This window comes from Anastrepha obliqua, chromosome 2 (genome assembly GCF_027943255.1).
Source record: "Anastrepha obliqua isolate idAnaObli1 chromosome 2, idAnaObli1_1.0, whole genome shotgun sequence".
Lineage (NCBI taxonomy): Eukaryota > Metazoa > Arthropoda > Insecta > Diptera > Tephritidae > Anastrepha > Anastrepha obliqua.
The window spans coordinates 55533875-55547834 of NC_072893.1; the positions used below are offsets into that span (position 1 = coordinate 55533875).

Below are 13960 nucleotides of genomic sequence, written 5' to 3' on the forward strand. Positions count from 1 at the left end.
ATATATAATTGGCGGGTACACCCGTTTTGGGTGTTTGGCCAAGCTTCTCCTCCTATTTGTGGTGTCCGTCTTGATGTTGTTCCACAAATGGAGTGACCTACAGTTTCAAGCCGACTCCGAACGGCAGACATTTTTTATGAGGAGCTTTTTCGCAAGCAGAAATACACTCGGAGGTTTGCCATTGCTGCCGAGGTGCGACTGCTATTAGAAAAACTTTTTCTTCCTTTTAGTCTTTCACCGAGATTCGAACCTACGTGTTCTCCGAATTCCGAATGATAGTCTCGCAACAACCATTCGGCTTCTCGGCCTTATGGCTAAGATCAAAGTGTATGGGACTTTACAATTCTTAAAAAAAAATCAAAGCACAAACCACGCCGAGTAGAATGGAGAAGTTTTCGGATATAACAGCGGATGCTGTCAAAATTGTATGATCATAGATAGTCCAACCCAGCCCTATCTTAAGTTTAATAAGAGAACTGGGTCTGGATGAGGTACTGTGGTGAGTAGAGGGCGCAAAAGACCATGAGGTCGACATTCCCATGGCAGCCGCCTCTACGTTTCCGGAATGACTCGGGGTTTTCCCGACCAGGGGCTGCCGCCCCAGTAAACTAGCCCTGTCTAGTGTACCGTATCCCACCATGAGGTCGAAGTGCAAACCTCGAAAATCTAAATCTAGTCCGACCGAATCTTCGGTATAAATTGGCCGCTGCTGTGGAGTTATTTATAATTATATAGCAACGCAATTTATGAAAAAATCGTTCATACTATGGGTTTTACGGGTTTTATCAAATTAGAATGCCTAAGAAAACAAAAAAAGTTTTTCTAGAAGCTTACAAGAATTTAATCATACTTAGGATCAGCTTCAACCTTCCTATCCCTTAGGTTAGAAATCCATGTAAATACAAATTTAAAGAAATTTATTATTTGTGCCAATAATCACGATTTATTACGGGAAAGGCAAAACCTGCTGAATTCGGATAAGCTGTTTTGCCGAAAATAACTTGAATTTATTTTATTGTTGCAACAGCAACATAAATGTTCGGGGAATTATATTGGAGTGGCAGTTCTTGGCCGAATTTAAATCCGGGTCATTCTGGTAATGCAGAACCGACAGTCATTGGAACGAATTTATATACAGTTCTCGCTACATGTGGCAACCTTGCTCTAATATGAATATCAGCTGTGCCTCTAGGTATTCCATAACCACAAAAAAAAGACAATTGCACGCGAATTAAAATCTTTCACTATATAAACTTTCAGTGAAATTCATGTAAAAGAGTGTAACTTTAGAAATTATAACATAAAATTTATATTCTTGAAATGGTGGAAGCGGCGCAAAATGTTTCGATTGATAACATTGATAAGGACCAAATGAAAACAGTGAGTTTGCATAATTCTATTTAAAATGTGTATAAGTAGGAAAAACTAGTAATCAACACAATTATTTTGAATTTTATAGTTTTCCGATTTTTTGATGTCCTACAACAAACTGTCCGAAATGTGCTTCACAGACTGTGTGCGCGATTTTACTTCGCGAGTGGTTAAAGACAATGAGGTAACTAATGTACTTTTCCGTCTATCTAAACGGCTATTGCTCACATTCTATTTTCTAGGAACGCTGTGCACTGAATTGTATGGAAAAGTATCTGAAAATGAATCAACGCGTTTCGCAACGGTTCCAAGAGTTTCAAATGATTGCCAACGAAAATGCCATAGCGATGGCCCAAAAGACTGGAAAACTTTAACGTGCAGCAGTGTAATAAGCAGCTTATCGACGACAAGCACAGTGAAATATGTTAGATTTATAGTAGAACTACGTTAAAAAGCATTTCCTCAGCATAGATATGTACATTTATGTAACTTGATTGCTACCTGTTTCCTAATGTGAGATTCGTAACCATCTTTCGAATTTCATAAACTACTAATAAAAATAGGAAATAATAACAAAATGAAAAAAAAAACAAAATAATGAGATTTATTTAATTCAAGAATTCGGGAGAAAATTTACACGAGTTGCGAACCATCCGATTGAAATCAATTAAAGGTGCCGTACCAAATGATTCGAACAGTCGTGTCATAGGTAACTAGAAGGACTTGTTATATGCGTGTTATTGCAGTGGCATTCCCAGAAAGTTTGTGGAAAATGTTTTGCATTGCTAGAGCGACGACTATGATCGGCACTTGCATCTAAATGTTTTGCACCTTTAGATAAATATTCACATTCGTATGTGGGATATACGAATTACCTCCGTGGTGAAATTCAAGACCTTTGAAAATTGTCCAAAAACATAAAAAGCGATAATAAGAATTCGGAAACAGTGCTTCGAACGAAAGTGAAATTAATTCATAGATCTTAGCAAACTGAACAACCAGCATCTCCGTGCAATCTATTGCATTTACTCTGTTCTCCCAACCCACCAAATACATATAAAAATATTCAATAAAAAATTGTTTTGCTTGTGGCGATGGATGCCAGAGTTCATTGCCCTGATAAGCGGGCGCATGCCTTTATGCAGCTTATTTGGCATTTTTATTTTGATATTTTCGTATATGTTAAACGATATAAATTACTATTCAGAAACTTAGATAATGCATAGTACATGCATATGTATATATATCGATAGTTAAAGATATCTTACAAATTATGATAGTGTTAGAACGAAGACAAAAAATGTACGATTTTACTATCAGTTACACATTCCATTAACAGACTATGGAAAGCCTTTTGGATATTAGTTTCGCACTTAAAATAAAATATAGTTGTTGAGATTTTAACGTAGTGTAGCCAAGTGACGATTAGATTACTAACTTAATGCAAATGCGACTTTTGGTAACTGTTGAATACTAGCGAAAAAAGACTAAGTACTAAGTATGAGAATAATTCTATTAGGTTAGCCAATTTAGCAATTAGCTGATGCAATGCTGGCTCCCGCGTTATGATAAATGAAAATTTACTATAATTAATGTGTTTCTAATGAATTGTAGCACTTTCCCCTTGGAAACCTTCTGTTTCGTTTATTAGTGCGTATTCTAAAATAACACGGCCTTCCTTGTACCTGAAAAGAAACCCCAAGTTAAAATAGAACCATATTTCACGAAAGTACCATATTATATATTTTTTTTAATCTTTTCTTACTTTTGTGCATCCTCGGTGGCGTATTCATACATCCAACCTAGCTTGGCATCACAACTCTTGCACATGACATCCCGTACCATATGCCGTCCCGTGAGCATCACTCGCTCCTGCACATTGCTAAAGGTTAGGTTAACCACTCGTTTAAATAGATAAGCACGACCTGTGAAAGTATCAGCCAAGATGACAACAATATATACAGTGATAAGTGCACAATATAATAAATCTAAGTAATTTAGATGCAATCACCACGACTACACTAAGTGATATTTTGCTATCAACGAATTTGCCTTACTCACCCGTGGCACCCGTAAATCGAGTACTAATCAATTGGCTACGATTGGTAAGATTTGTTTGGCACTGCGCACAATTGAACAGTTTCGAGCCGCCAATATGCTCGAGAAAAACACGGCCCATATTTAGTTTCTGTTAGAAGTTTTTTTTTTTTGTTTCGTGTCACCGACTTTTGAATTTTCTTTTGTTGCAATTCTTTAACCACAATCAGGGGAGAATATTGTCTTCACTTAACCACAATATTTTTTACCTTAAATGGGTTTGGTTTAGTTTAATAAGGCGTAGCGCGTCGTGCTGTCGAGAAACATAGATAATTAGTTCCATATTAGGAAGAAAAGAATGCATGCAACGCAAAAAAAAAATTAAATTCTTTGTTAGAGTTTTAGCGAATCTCTTATATAATTTTTATACTTCCAATGTATTCTTTTCTGTTTTAATCTCTATTCACTTCTGCGTTGTGTACCTGTTATCGCGTGACTTTGATTTATTTCTACTACGTTTAAATTATATTTTCTTGTCTTCCTTTTGTGTCGCAATTTTCAAGTGCAAATTTAACTTATTGGGACTATTTCTTCATTCTCTTATTTAGCAAATAAATGAACAGTAAATATTTGTGAAGTTAGCTATAATTCCATGTAACGTTGCCGGACTTAATTAATTTGCATCTTTTTAGACACATAACGATGACGTCCACTGTTACCAATACTACAGGTACAAAATACACATATGAAATAAAATAGATACAATGTTTTTTTTATAAATACTTGCACTAAACAGATTTTATGACAACCCACCATTTATTAATTAAAATATAGAATAAAAATGAAACTCCATACAAGTTTTTACGGTGATCATAGCCGCACTTGAATTAGTCAGCGTATCCGTGCTGGATGTTCGCGAGTACATATAAAAGTTATTTTAAACTTAGCCACACCATTGCCAGGCTATATTATTAATGTTGTCATTAAATTTGTGCCTGTCCCTCTCTGCCTTTGTTAATTCACTCATTGGTTTGAGCCTTAACTACTCTTTGAAATTTTTGAACGAAGTAATTATTATCCTGTCGATTACTCTTCGTACTTCGATTTTTTCTTGTATCAGATATCGTAAAACATTGTATTTGTTAATTCTTCTAAAATTACAGAAGTAAATGAATTTTCTTCTTTGAATTGAAAAGTCAACGCAAAACTTCAGTGAATTAGTTCTTAACATAAATCGTCATTTCAATCATGTATTTTCAATGGTGCTGGATAAAAAATTTGTATATACTTTCACGCCGTTGCCATTATATTAGCAATTTACATTACCCTAATACATACATATGTAGTTATGCTTATGAACTAAATCTTGTTCCAACCGGTAGTGTCTTAATTTCGCATCGTAAATATTTATTTTAATATATCTGAACTTCAGGCCGACTTAGTGTGCTTTTTCCCCCCAAAAACATTATTTCTTACGTATCCCGAATATAAATTATTTCTCTACTTCTGCGCCTCCTAGTTTGAACGTTTTTATTTGATTGTAGAGAGAACGGCTAAATGATCTGCCGATAAAGTTTATGGTGTGCTGGGCTCTTGCCGAAAATATTGGTTGTGACATATGCTAACCTCATATCGAAAAGCTTGATAGCAAAAATATAGCATACAACACTGCATGCTGATGTTGGTTACTCTGCCCATTTTTGACAGATAACCAAACACAACAAACTTCACTTTTTATTCATTCTTTCCGGTTTAGGATCTTGTCAAGCGTACTTGTTCTCGACTACGAGCTAAGGCCAATTATTAAAATAATTCCAATTTTTGGCAACTTGTACCAATTTTAATTGTTTAATACCTCTTAACCATGTCTACAAAAGCTGAACTCGCTTGCGTTTACGCTGCTCTCATCCTGGTTGATGATGATGTCGCTGTTACTGTAAGTTGCTTCTCTGAATTACAGATTGACTAGATGCACAAGAACTATGAGAAAACAAATCGAGGATTATATCTACAATCATAACAAAGTTTTTCGAAGTTTTTGTGCACCACTTGATCTACAAATATTTCAGAGCCGGTCAAATATTAATGTTTGTATTTTAACAGGGAGAGAAAATCACCACCATTCTGAAGGCTGCCAATGTTGATGTTGAACCCTACTGGCCAGGTTTGTTCGCCAAGGCTTTGGAAGGTATCAATGTTAAGGACTTGATCACCAACATTGGATCCGGTGTCGGTGCTGCTGCCCCAGCTGGCGGTGCTGCCCCTGCTGGTGGAGATGCTGCTCCAGCTGAGGCCAAGAAGGAAGAGAAGAAGAAGGAGGAAGAACCAGAGGAGTCCGATGATGACATGGGCTTCGGTCTCTTCGATTAAGTCTAAACGTTTTATAGTTTTTATTAAAACTTTTGAAGTGTCCTATTGACGAAGTATAAAAAAAAAAAACGTGTGTACTGAGTACGCAAAACGAGAATCCAATTTGTTACTATTATTTGTTGAACCAGTGTAGTATTACGTTCAAAGCTTGAGGTGTGCATTGAGGAAGTGTTTACGACTTTCCATAGAAATGTAGGCGAAAACTTTGAAATGAAAATCTCCAATTTTGGAAGTAAAAATAGTATTGGAAAGCTGAACCTCTACTTTTAACTGCCAGAAGCTTAATAGTTTTCGCGTTAAGGTTCTTAAATTTGTTATCTACACGTGGACTAACGTAGTTCTTATAAATTTTCAGCAACAGTAATTGGATAATTGGAGTGATTTTCAAAACTTTGGAAAGCGTCGGCCTTATAAACAACAAAATGTGATTTCCACGACAGTCGGTTCTACGTAAGCCGGCCAAGGACCGTCACTTCAGCAGCATTCCCAGTATATGTATGGGAATTGTTTATGCTGCTACAACAACAACATGTCCAAAATAAATGCCCCTTTAGCTTATTTACCTACTGTGCTTACAATGCATGTGCGCAAGAAGGTTTTAATATTTAATTGTCGATTTAGCGGCAAAAGTTTTTGATCGCAAATTAAATAAAAAATTTACAAATGACCAACGCGCGGGTTGGGGGCGGGTTAAGGGATAAAAATCGATTTTTTTTTTGCACGTTATTGTAGTAAAACATTTCAAAAATACCGTGTTAAAATTTTAAGTCAATCCGAGCAAAACTTTTTAAGTTATAGAGCGGTTTTCTCGAACCTTTTTTTTTAAAGTGCGTAGTCATTGGCTTATGAAAACTACTCAACCGATCCTTTTGAAATTTTGCACACATATTTTACATATAAAAAACCTCCCCCAACAAAATGGCGGCATTTTTTCGTCAAAAATCACTTTTTACTTCAAACGACTACCAAATGGCTGAAAATGAAAATAAATCGTCAAAATAAACGTTGGGAGGAAGTTTAACTCATACTTTAACTAAATTATTCGATTTTTTTGATTTCAGATGATTCTACGCTGAGATATGCTGACTACTGCAAAATGTATTTTTGAAAAGATGTCTACGTAAATGTGCTCTCATTCGCTCATTTTGCAATATTTTTACATGAAAATTTTATCAAATATTCTTGAAATGTTACTTTATAATATGCAACAACTTTTAATAAACTGAACCGTTTCGCTACAATAAATTCATGAAAAAAGTGTTTTTTTTAGCGTTTATCCCTTACCCCCCCCTTAAATACTTTTTAACCTCTGGATACATTTAACGTCTGATGCATATATGTATGACGATGATGCATATATTTCCCCCAGAAGTGGATGACGTTGTTGTTGTAGCAGCAAAAACATTCTTCATGCATGTACAGAGGTGCTGCTGGAGTGACAGTCCTTGGCCGGTTATTCAGTAAACCCGGGTCCTTCCGGTAACGTAGAACCGACTGTCGGATGACGTCTACATGCTTACATCCCTCTTGATGAGAATAATAGCAAAAACGTACTTTTTTACTTAAAAGGAAAGAAACTGCAAATGGCTTAAAACATAATTTAAAATTAATATTGGAAACCTGTAAGCAAAGAAGAGGTTGTCTGTAAAGTCGGTTTACTGACGATAGTTTAACGTGATAACGTCATAAGAAAATACTAACTGAATGGTTGCATTTTTGAAAAGAAAATTTTAATTTTATTTGTTTGATAGATATTTTGTATGGATATAGAGAATGAGTTAAAACATAATATACTTTAACATAACATAACATACCATAACATAACATAACATAACATAACATAACATAACATAACATAACATAACATAACATAACATAACATAACATAACATAACATAACATAACATAACATAACATAACATAACATAACATAACATAACATAACATAACATAACATAACATAACATAACATAACATAACATAAAATAACATAACATAACATAACATAACATAACATAACATAACATAACATAACATAACATAACATAACATAACATAACATAACATAACATAACATAACATAACATAACATAACATAACATAACATAACATAACATAACATAACATAACATAACATAACAACATATCATAACATAACATAATCACGTCAAAAAATAATAATAACATTAAAACAACAGGTATTATTAACAAACTTGGTTTTATTTTAAATTCTTCAAGTAAATCAAATTAATAATAATCAATAAGAAGGCATATGCAAATACAAATACGTGAATTTATATATGTACGTATGCGCATATACATACACATATACGCTCACTTAAGTAGGAGAGAGCAAGATGTCGAACGTTGCCGTTCGTTTGCTTTGTCGTTCGTTCCGCGCTTTCGCTTGCAGTTCATTCAAGGTAACGGCAATGAGCAAGGTAACACTAATGAGCAAGGTAACGACACATTTTTTCGCGCGTGCAGCCTGTTAAATCGAATTATAAGACGTTATCACGTCAAAAGGTTTACTCGTTAAATAGTTACGTAGTCTATTGGCCACTGGTTTGAGCTTAGGTGTTTGGGATTGTATGACGCACTTGCTGCACTGGGGCAGGAAAACGGTTAAAAACTTACACTTACAAAGCTAACACTGTGAAGCTGGAATCCTTGGGGGAATCACTGTCAATCGGGGAAGAAGCAAGCTACCTAGGACTAATATTAGATAGGAAGCTTTCGTGGAAACAAACAATTAATGATAGATTAAAAAAAGCAGCCACACCGCTTTATACAAGCAAAAGAATTGAAGGAGCATAATGGGGCTTAACCCCAAAAATAGTACACTGCACCAATATACAGCACTGGTAAGGCCTATCATGGCATATGGCGTCTTCGTTTGGTGACCACCACGTGTAAAACGTTTAGAAAGTATTCAAAGGGATACTAGTCTCCGCATAAGCGCGGTTCGAAAGACTACGCCCTCGGCAGCGATGAATGTCATGATGTTCTTATTACCGATTGATGCCTACAGAAAACAGCTGGGGGCGAAATCGGCACTTAGGTTGAGAGAATCTTCTTACCTAGCCACTAACAGGAAGCGTTACGCAAGAATACTAGATGAATACCCCTTCTTACATCAAACGACAGACTTTTGTAACTCGTCAGAGGTGCATGTAAATACATCCTTTACCACAATTTTTCCAACGAGAGAAGATTGAGACAATGGGGTAACGGTTCCGAGCTAAATGAGGCGAAGGCCTTCACTCTGAGGAAATGAGTGCCAACATTTCATTCTGGCTACCGGATCACTGTAGCGTATTTCAAGCTGAAATTTTGTCTTTCAGGGAAGGCCTGTCCGCCTTGAATAAAAGTGTTTTCACCACAAGAGAAATAAATATATATTCAGATAGCGAATGGGCCCTCAAAAGCATTACAATCACTTCATATTAACTCGAAGACAGTAAAATAATGTATCGACGTTTGGATAGAACTATCACAGTTCTTTACAATAAACCTGCTCTGGGTGCCGGGTCACAGCGACATAGCAGGCAACTGCAAAGCACTACTAGCGAGATTGGGTACCATATTACCTATCCAACTAGACAAAGCGAACATACCTAAACCTTAAGCAAGTTGTAAGATGCTTATAGACAAACACACTATCAGAGCTGCCAACGGGCTATGAACTCAGTTCCTGACCTATGCAACATGTAGGATGACTTGGCCAGAATGGAACATGGGCTGCATAAACCGACTGTTGAAACTGAGCAGGAAGGACATACATAAGAAATCTTCTTGGGGTCCTAACAGGGCACTGTCTGATTGGCAGGCATACCAGTAACGACATGGAAGAAGAACATTTTCTTTGCGAGTGCAGGACTCTAGATAGAAGAAGGAACATTTTTTCAATATTTTAGGAAAAAGTTCCTTGAATAACTTGGCAGAAGTAGCCAATTTAAAAATAACAAGCCTGGTTGGATACATTAAAGCCACAGCTTGGTTCAATGAGGACAATGTAGAGTGAGGAGAGGGGACAGCCCTGGTGGTATCACAATGGGCCTACAGCATGCCTAGGTGTGTCAGTTGACAACCACTATAACCACCTACCTACCTAAGCACAGAATGAGTGGCACTGTATTTAGCAATTGAATCATGGGCAGCGAGCATGTTTGCGAGTCTGTATCCTACTTCAGAGTAGCCTAGGTATGTAAGTAGTAGTAGTTGTATGTATGTATGCACATATGTGGGTATGATAGCCATGTTTAAAGCTGTTCATCGTCGCAGACGCTAGTGCCTTTCGCGACCCATAGAATGCGCTACCCGTATAAATGCAGGGAAAAACGTTAAAAACCTCTAGCACCAGGGTAATTTTTATTATACCTACATCGTTATACTTATTTTATATACTATGTACTATAATGATAAGAAGTAACAATTTATTAATTGACTTTATCAACATACAGAAGACTTTCAATAAACCATTAAATTTTTTTTTAAGTTTTCATGTAACACCAGTTTTTCATTGAACACCAAATAGTGTGGACGTGTTGCACCAGTTTTTAGTTACTTCTATTCGCAAATAGACGTTAAAAATGCGTGTAGGTGAAATAGTTTGCACCATCTATATGAAGGTTTTGTAATTCACTCGGGAGCGAATTTCAATGCTAATGCCAGAAAATTTCAATGAAATGCACTTGGAAGTGAATTACAGGACCTGTACGTTTATAAAAGCAATCTGCATAAAATTTTACTGGACACTGGAAAATATAATACAATAAAATTTTTTTAACTCAAATCCAATTAATTTTTAAGAATTCCTAGATGAATTGAAAAGCTTTGACTTTGGCAAAAGAATCTAAAGTTTTATTTAACTATGCAACTTTTAGTCAAGCATCTTTTAAGATTTAGTGAAATGAAAGTAAACCATTTTGAGGATTTTTCTAATAAATTTTTGTGAAAGAGGCAAAATAATTAATAGGAGCTGTAATATTCCCATTTTCTTTGTGTTTCTCGAGATAAATATGTAAAGTAAATGTACGAGTATACCAGCAATTTACCGACTAAATTTAACTCGACATTTCGTTCACACAACATTCGGTTCAACGGTCAGCGGTGCGACTAGGAATTTTATCATGTTCTTCAACTACATTCTCCCACAATTTATGGGGTATTTTTAATGTTGCCACAAAATAAACCCACACATTTTTGTCCGTTTCGTATTCTTTTTTTTTTTGCCAACAAGTGGTAAGCGTTTGATCTTTTTATTTTGAACTTCCTTAAGCTGTTATTGAAGAGATCACCAAAAAATGTTTAAATAAGCAGGAAAAAGTGAAGAAATGAAAATCGGGAAGAGATAATATTTGCAAGCAGAAAAATGAAAATTTCATTGAAATTTAAGTGCGAAAATGTTCTAAATTTTATACAAAAACATGACGTTGAATATTCTAATCGTTCTGTGCTTAAGGTTCAGGAAAACTGAAATTTTTTGAAATAAAGTGCAGGACAAACATGTGAATGTGTATCGATGTACTTATACATACATATGTACCATATGTGTGTACCAATACACACAAATCCTTCTCAAGAATATGTAGTAACTATAAACTGTTTGATCTTATCGATATTTTTATCATGCAATGACCTGTAAGACAAACAAATCGAGGAGCGAAAATTAGCTAAATTAAAGTTGTCTTGTAGTTACATAATTAAGCCATTTTTTATACAAAACTCTAGTTCATTCACACCAAAATTAAGAAAAACATTTTTCTAATAGCGGTCGCCCCTCGGCAGGCAATGGCAAACTTCTGAGTGTATTTCTACCATGAAAAAGCCCCTCATAAAAATATCTGCCGTTCGGAGTCGGCTTGAAACTGTAGGTCGCTCCATTTGTGGAACAACATCAAGACGCACACCAAAAAGGGAGTACGCGCCAATTATATATGTATATATATTATATATATATTATATATTAGGCCGGATCGATTTGTGGGGAGGCAAAAAAATCGGCCATTGCTCTGTGAAAATCATATTCTAGGGATCAAAATAAGAAACTTTGCCGAAGGAACCATACCTCTAAAACGAATTCTGATGTCCCCCAATTTTTGTCGAACGAAAAATCCCACTTTGACCCATTTAGAGTGCAAATGTATGACCGACCCCCACTAACTTTGGACGGCCGATACACCCATGCCAGTGGCACACCCCCTGGAACTCCCCTGGGGGGTTCCCCATACAATCATTTCAAAATAACACCAATTTTGGCCTTTACATGAGAAAAGAAACTAAAAAGTTCGACCCAAATTGGGGGACATCAGAATTCGTTTTAGAGGTATGGTTCCTTCGGCAAACTTTCTTATTTTGATCCCTAGAACACGATTTTCACAGAGCAATGAGCGATTTTTAAATCGACCCGCCCTAATATATATATATAGCAGGCCCTTGCGCAGACCCTCAGATTTAGGGATGGTTTTCAAAAAATGTTACAATAAGCGATACATTGTGTCATTTCTTAAAGTAATTATAAACAATGAGATTTTGCATAATTTTTTCTTCTTTATGCAGATGATGGAAATACAACACGTGTTTCTTATATACGTATATTATGATTGGGAACAATACTAGAAAACAATTCAATAAATATTATATATTGATCGAAATTAAATATTTTTCGGGACTGTTAGCAATACAGATTTGTATAATCTAAGGGAGGTCGTTTGAACCCTGCAACCAACAAATTTACAAAAATTGAACAAGTTTACAAAAATTTAACAAATTCACAAAAATTTAACAAATTTAAGAAAGTTTTACAAATTTACAAAAATTTAACAAATTCACAAAAATTTAACAAACTTAAAAAAATTTTGAAAATTTCAAAAATTTAACAAATTTACAATGAGTTTAAAAAAAAATTTTAAAAATTTACAAATATTTAACAAATTTACAAAAATTTAACAAATTTACAAAAATTTAAGAAATTTAAAAAAATTTAAAAAAATTAACAAATTTACAAAAATTTACAAAAATTTTATGAATCTCCAAAATATATCAAAATTTTCAATTTTTTATTCAGTGTATTTAGAAAACTTCTGCGTATGTAATTTTATAGCTTTTGCTTTTTCACATAAAATGCTTCCGAAAATGTGCTTTATATGGAAAAACATTCTCAAACTCGTATGAGAAGAGAATTGTAAAAATTTGTGTTATAAAAAATTAGAAAATTAGTGCCTTAATTATGTGACGTTAAGTGTATATAAAAATATATATATATATATACACCCCGTTGCATAATTATAAACGCACAATATTCTTGAAATTGCAAATTGAGATTTGAAAGGTCGAGCCAAGAAGCACCTCGAGATTTGGCAGCCTAGAACACTCAGGCTAAAAAGCTCATTGTATTTAAGGCTCTGGAAAGTAAAAGGGTAGTTAGTCAAGGAGGAAAGGAAAGAAGTAACAGAAGGGAAAAGATAGGAAGGAGTAGAGAAGTAGAGGTAAATGTCGTACACGAATAAACTTCGTTCTGAGGACTTCGGAACTAGATGTTAGATTCTTTGGCAAATCTGAAAATTTTATTCCTTCTAATGACATCGGAACCCGAAATTCGCGGCCCTGGTCTAGCAAATGCGGGATACTCAAATAGAAAATTCTCAGTGTCATCCGCTTCCTCTAAGCAAGACAGGCAAATCGGGTCCTCAATGATTCCAATGGTGGTCATATGTTGACCCCATGGAATGTGTCCGGTAATAATACGGACCATCGGCCGAACATCTTTTCTTCCAAGCTTTAGAAGAAAGTCCGACAGTTTTCAATACAATAAAATAATTAAAGACGATATTTAAATTCTTTTGGCTTTTTATTTAACTTTTTTTACATACAAAAAAGAATTTTTTTTTTTAATTTTAATAATTTTAAAAATGGCGCTGAAAAAGTTTTTAATCACTATGACCGTAGCTATGTCTCGTAGTAGAATTAAAAAAGAATACTTTTTTTTCAGTTTTTTAATAAAAAAATACGAAATAATTGCAATAATAATATGATTCTAGTACGGGCGATAGCCATTGATGTTGCGAACAACATATACAAATTTCAAACGATGCGGTTAAATAGTTTTTTTGTTTTTAAAACACCAGGCCGAAAAAAGTCGATTCGAGATAAATAAGTTTAAAGTTTGAGTTACAGGAGC

General features: G+C 34.9%; 3 protein-coding genes across 3 annotated transcripts; 2 read left to right on the forward strand and 1 right to left on the reverse strand.

The window, feature by feature from the left end:
* The first annotated feature begins 1172 nt into the window (after window positions 1-1172).
* LOC129237901 (mitochondrial import inner membrane translocase subunit Tim9) lies at window positions 1173-1963 on the forward strand. Its single transcript, XM_054872877.1, has 3 exons — window positions 1173-1380; window positions 1460-1555; window positions 1614-1963. The coding sequence occupies exons 1-3, from the start codon at window positions 1321-1323 to the stop codon at window positions 1743-1745; spliced, it is 288 nt and encodes a 95-aa protein (XP_054728852.1). The 5' UTR covers window positions 1173-1320; the 3' UTR covers window positions 1746-1963.
* A 485-nt stretch (window positions 1964-2448) lies between these two features.
* LOC129237480 (protein yippee) lies at window positions 2449-4035 on the reverse strand. The gene is made up of 4 exons (XM_054872259.1): window positions 3891-4035; window positions 3433-3721; window positions 3137-3296; window positions 2449-3056 (listed from the first exon to the last, which is right to left on the reverse strand). The coding sequence occupies exons 2-4, from the start codon at window positions 3548-3550 to the stop codon at window positions 2972-2974; spliced, it is 363 nt and encodes a 120-aa protein (XP_054728234.1). The 5' UTR covers window positions 3551-3721; window positions 3891-4035; the 3' UTR covers window positions 2449-2971.
* A 1107-nt stretch (window positions 4036-5142) lies between these two features.
* On the forward strand, window positions 5143-5875 carry LOC129239343 (60S acidic ribosomal protein P1). The gene is made up of 2 exons (XM_054874787.1): window positions 5143-5344; window positions 5512-5875. Exons 1-2 carry the CDS (start codon window positions 5273-5275, stop codon window positions 5776-5778), a joined length of 339 nt encoding a protein of 112 aa, XP_054730762.1. The 5' UTR covers window positions 5143-5272; the 3' UTR covers window positions 5779-5875.
* Window positions 5876-13960: the final 8085 nt, after the last annotated feature.

Coding starts and splice junctions, on each gene's coding strand:
- LOC129237901 (XM_054872877.1), top strand. CDS start 1,321: ATGGTGGAAGCGGCGCAAAATGTTTCGATTGATAACATTGATAAGGAC. Junction 1,381..1,459: donor ATAAGGACCAAATGAAAACA/GTGAGTTTGCAT, acceptor TGAATTTTATAG/TTTTCCGATTTTTTGATGTC. Junction 1,556..1,613: donor GAGTGGTTAAAGACAATGAG/GTAACTAATGTA, acceptor TCTATTTTCTAG/GAACGCTGTGCACTGAATTG.
- LOC129237480 (XM_054872259.1), bottom strand. CDS start 3,550: ATGGGCCGTGTTTTTCTCGAGCATATTGGCGGCTCGAAACTGTTCAAT. Junction 3,297..3,432: donor TCGATTTACGGGTGCCACGG/GTGAGTAAGGCA, acceptor ATACTTTCACAG/GTCGTGCTTATCTATTTAAA. Junction 3,057..3,136: donor GCCACCGAGGATGCACAAAA/GTAAGAAAAGAT, acceptor GTTTCTTTTCAG/GTACAAGGAAGGCCGTGTTA.
- LOC129239343 (XM_054874787.1), top strand. CDS start 5,273: ATGTCTACAAAAGCTGAACTCGCTTGCGTTTACGCTGCTCTCATCCTG. Junction 5,345..5,511: donor ATGATGATGTCGCTGTTACT/GTAAGTTGCTTC, acceptor GTATTTTAACAG/GGAGAGAAAATCACCACCAT.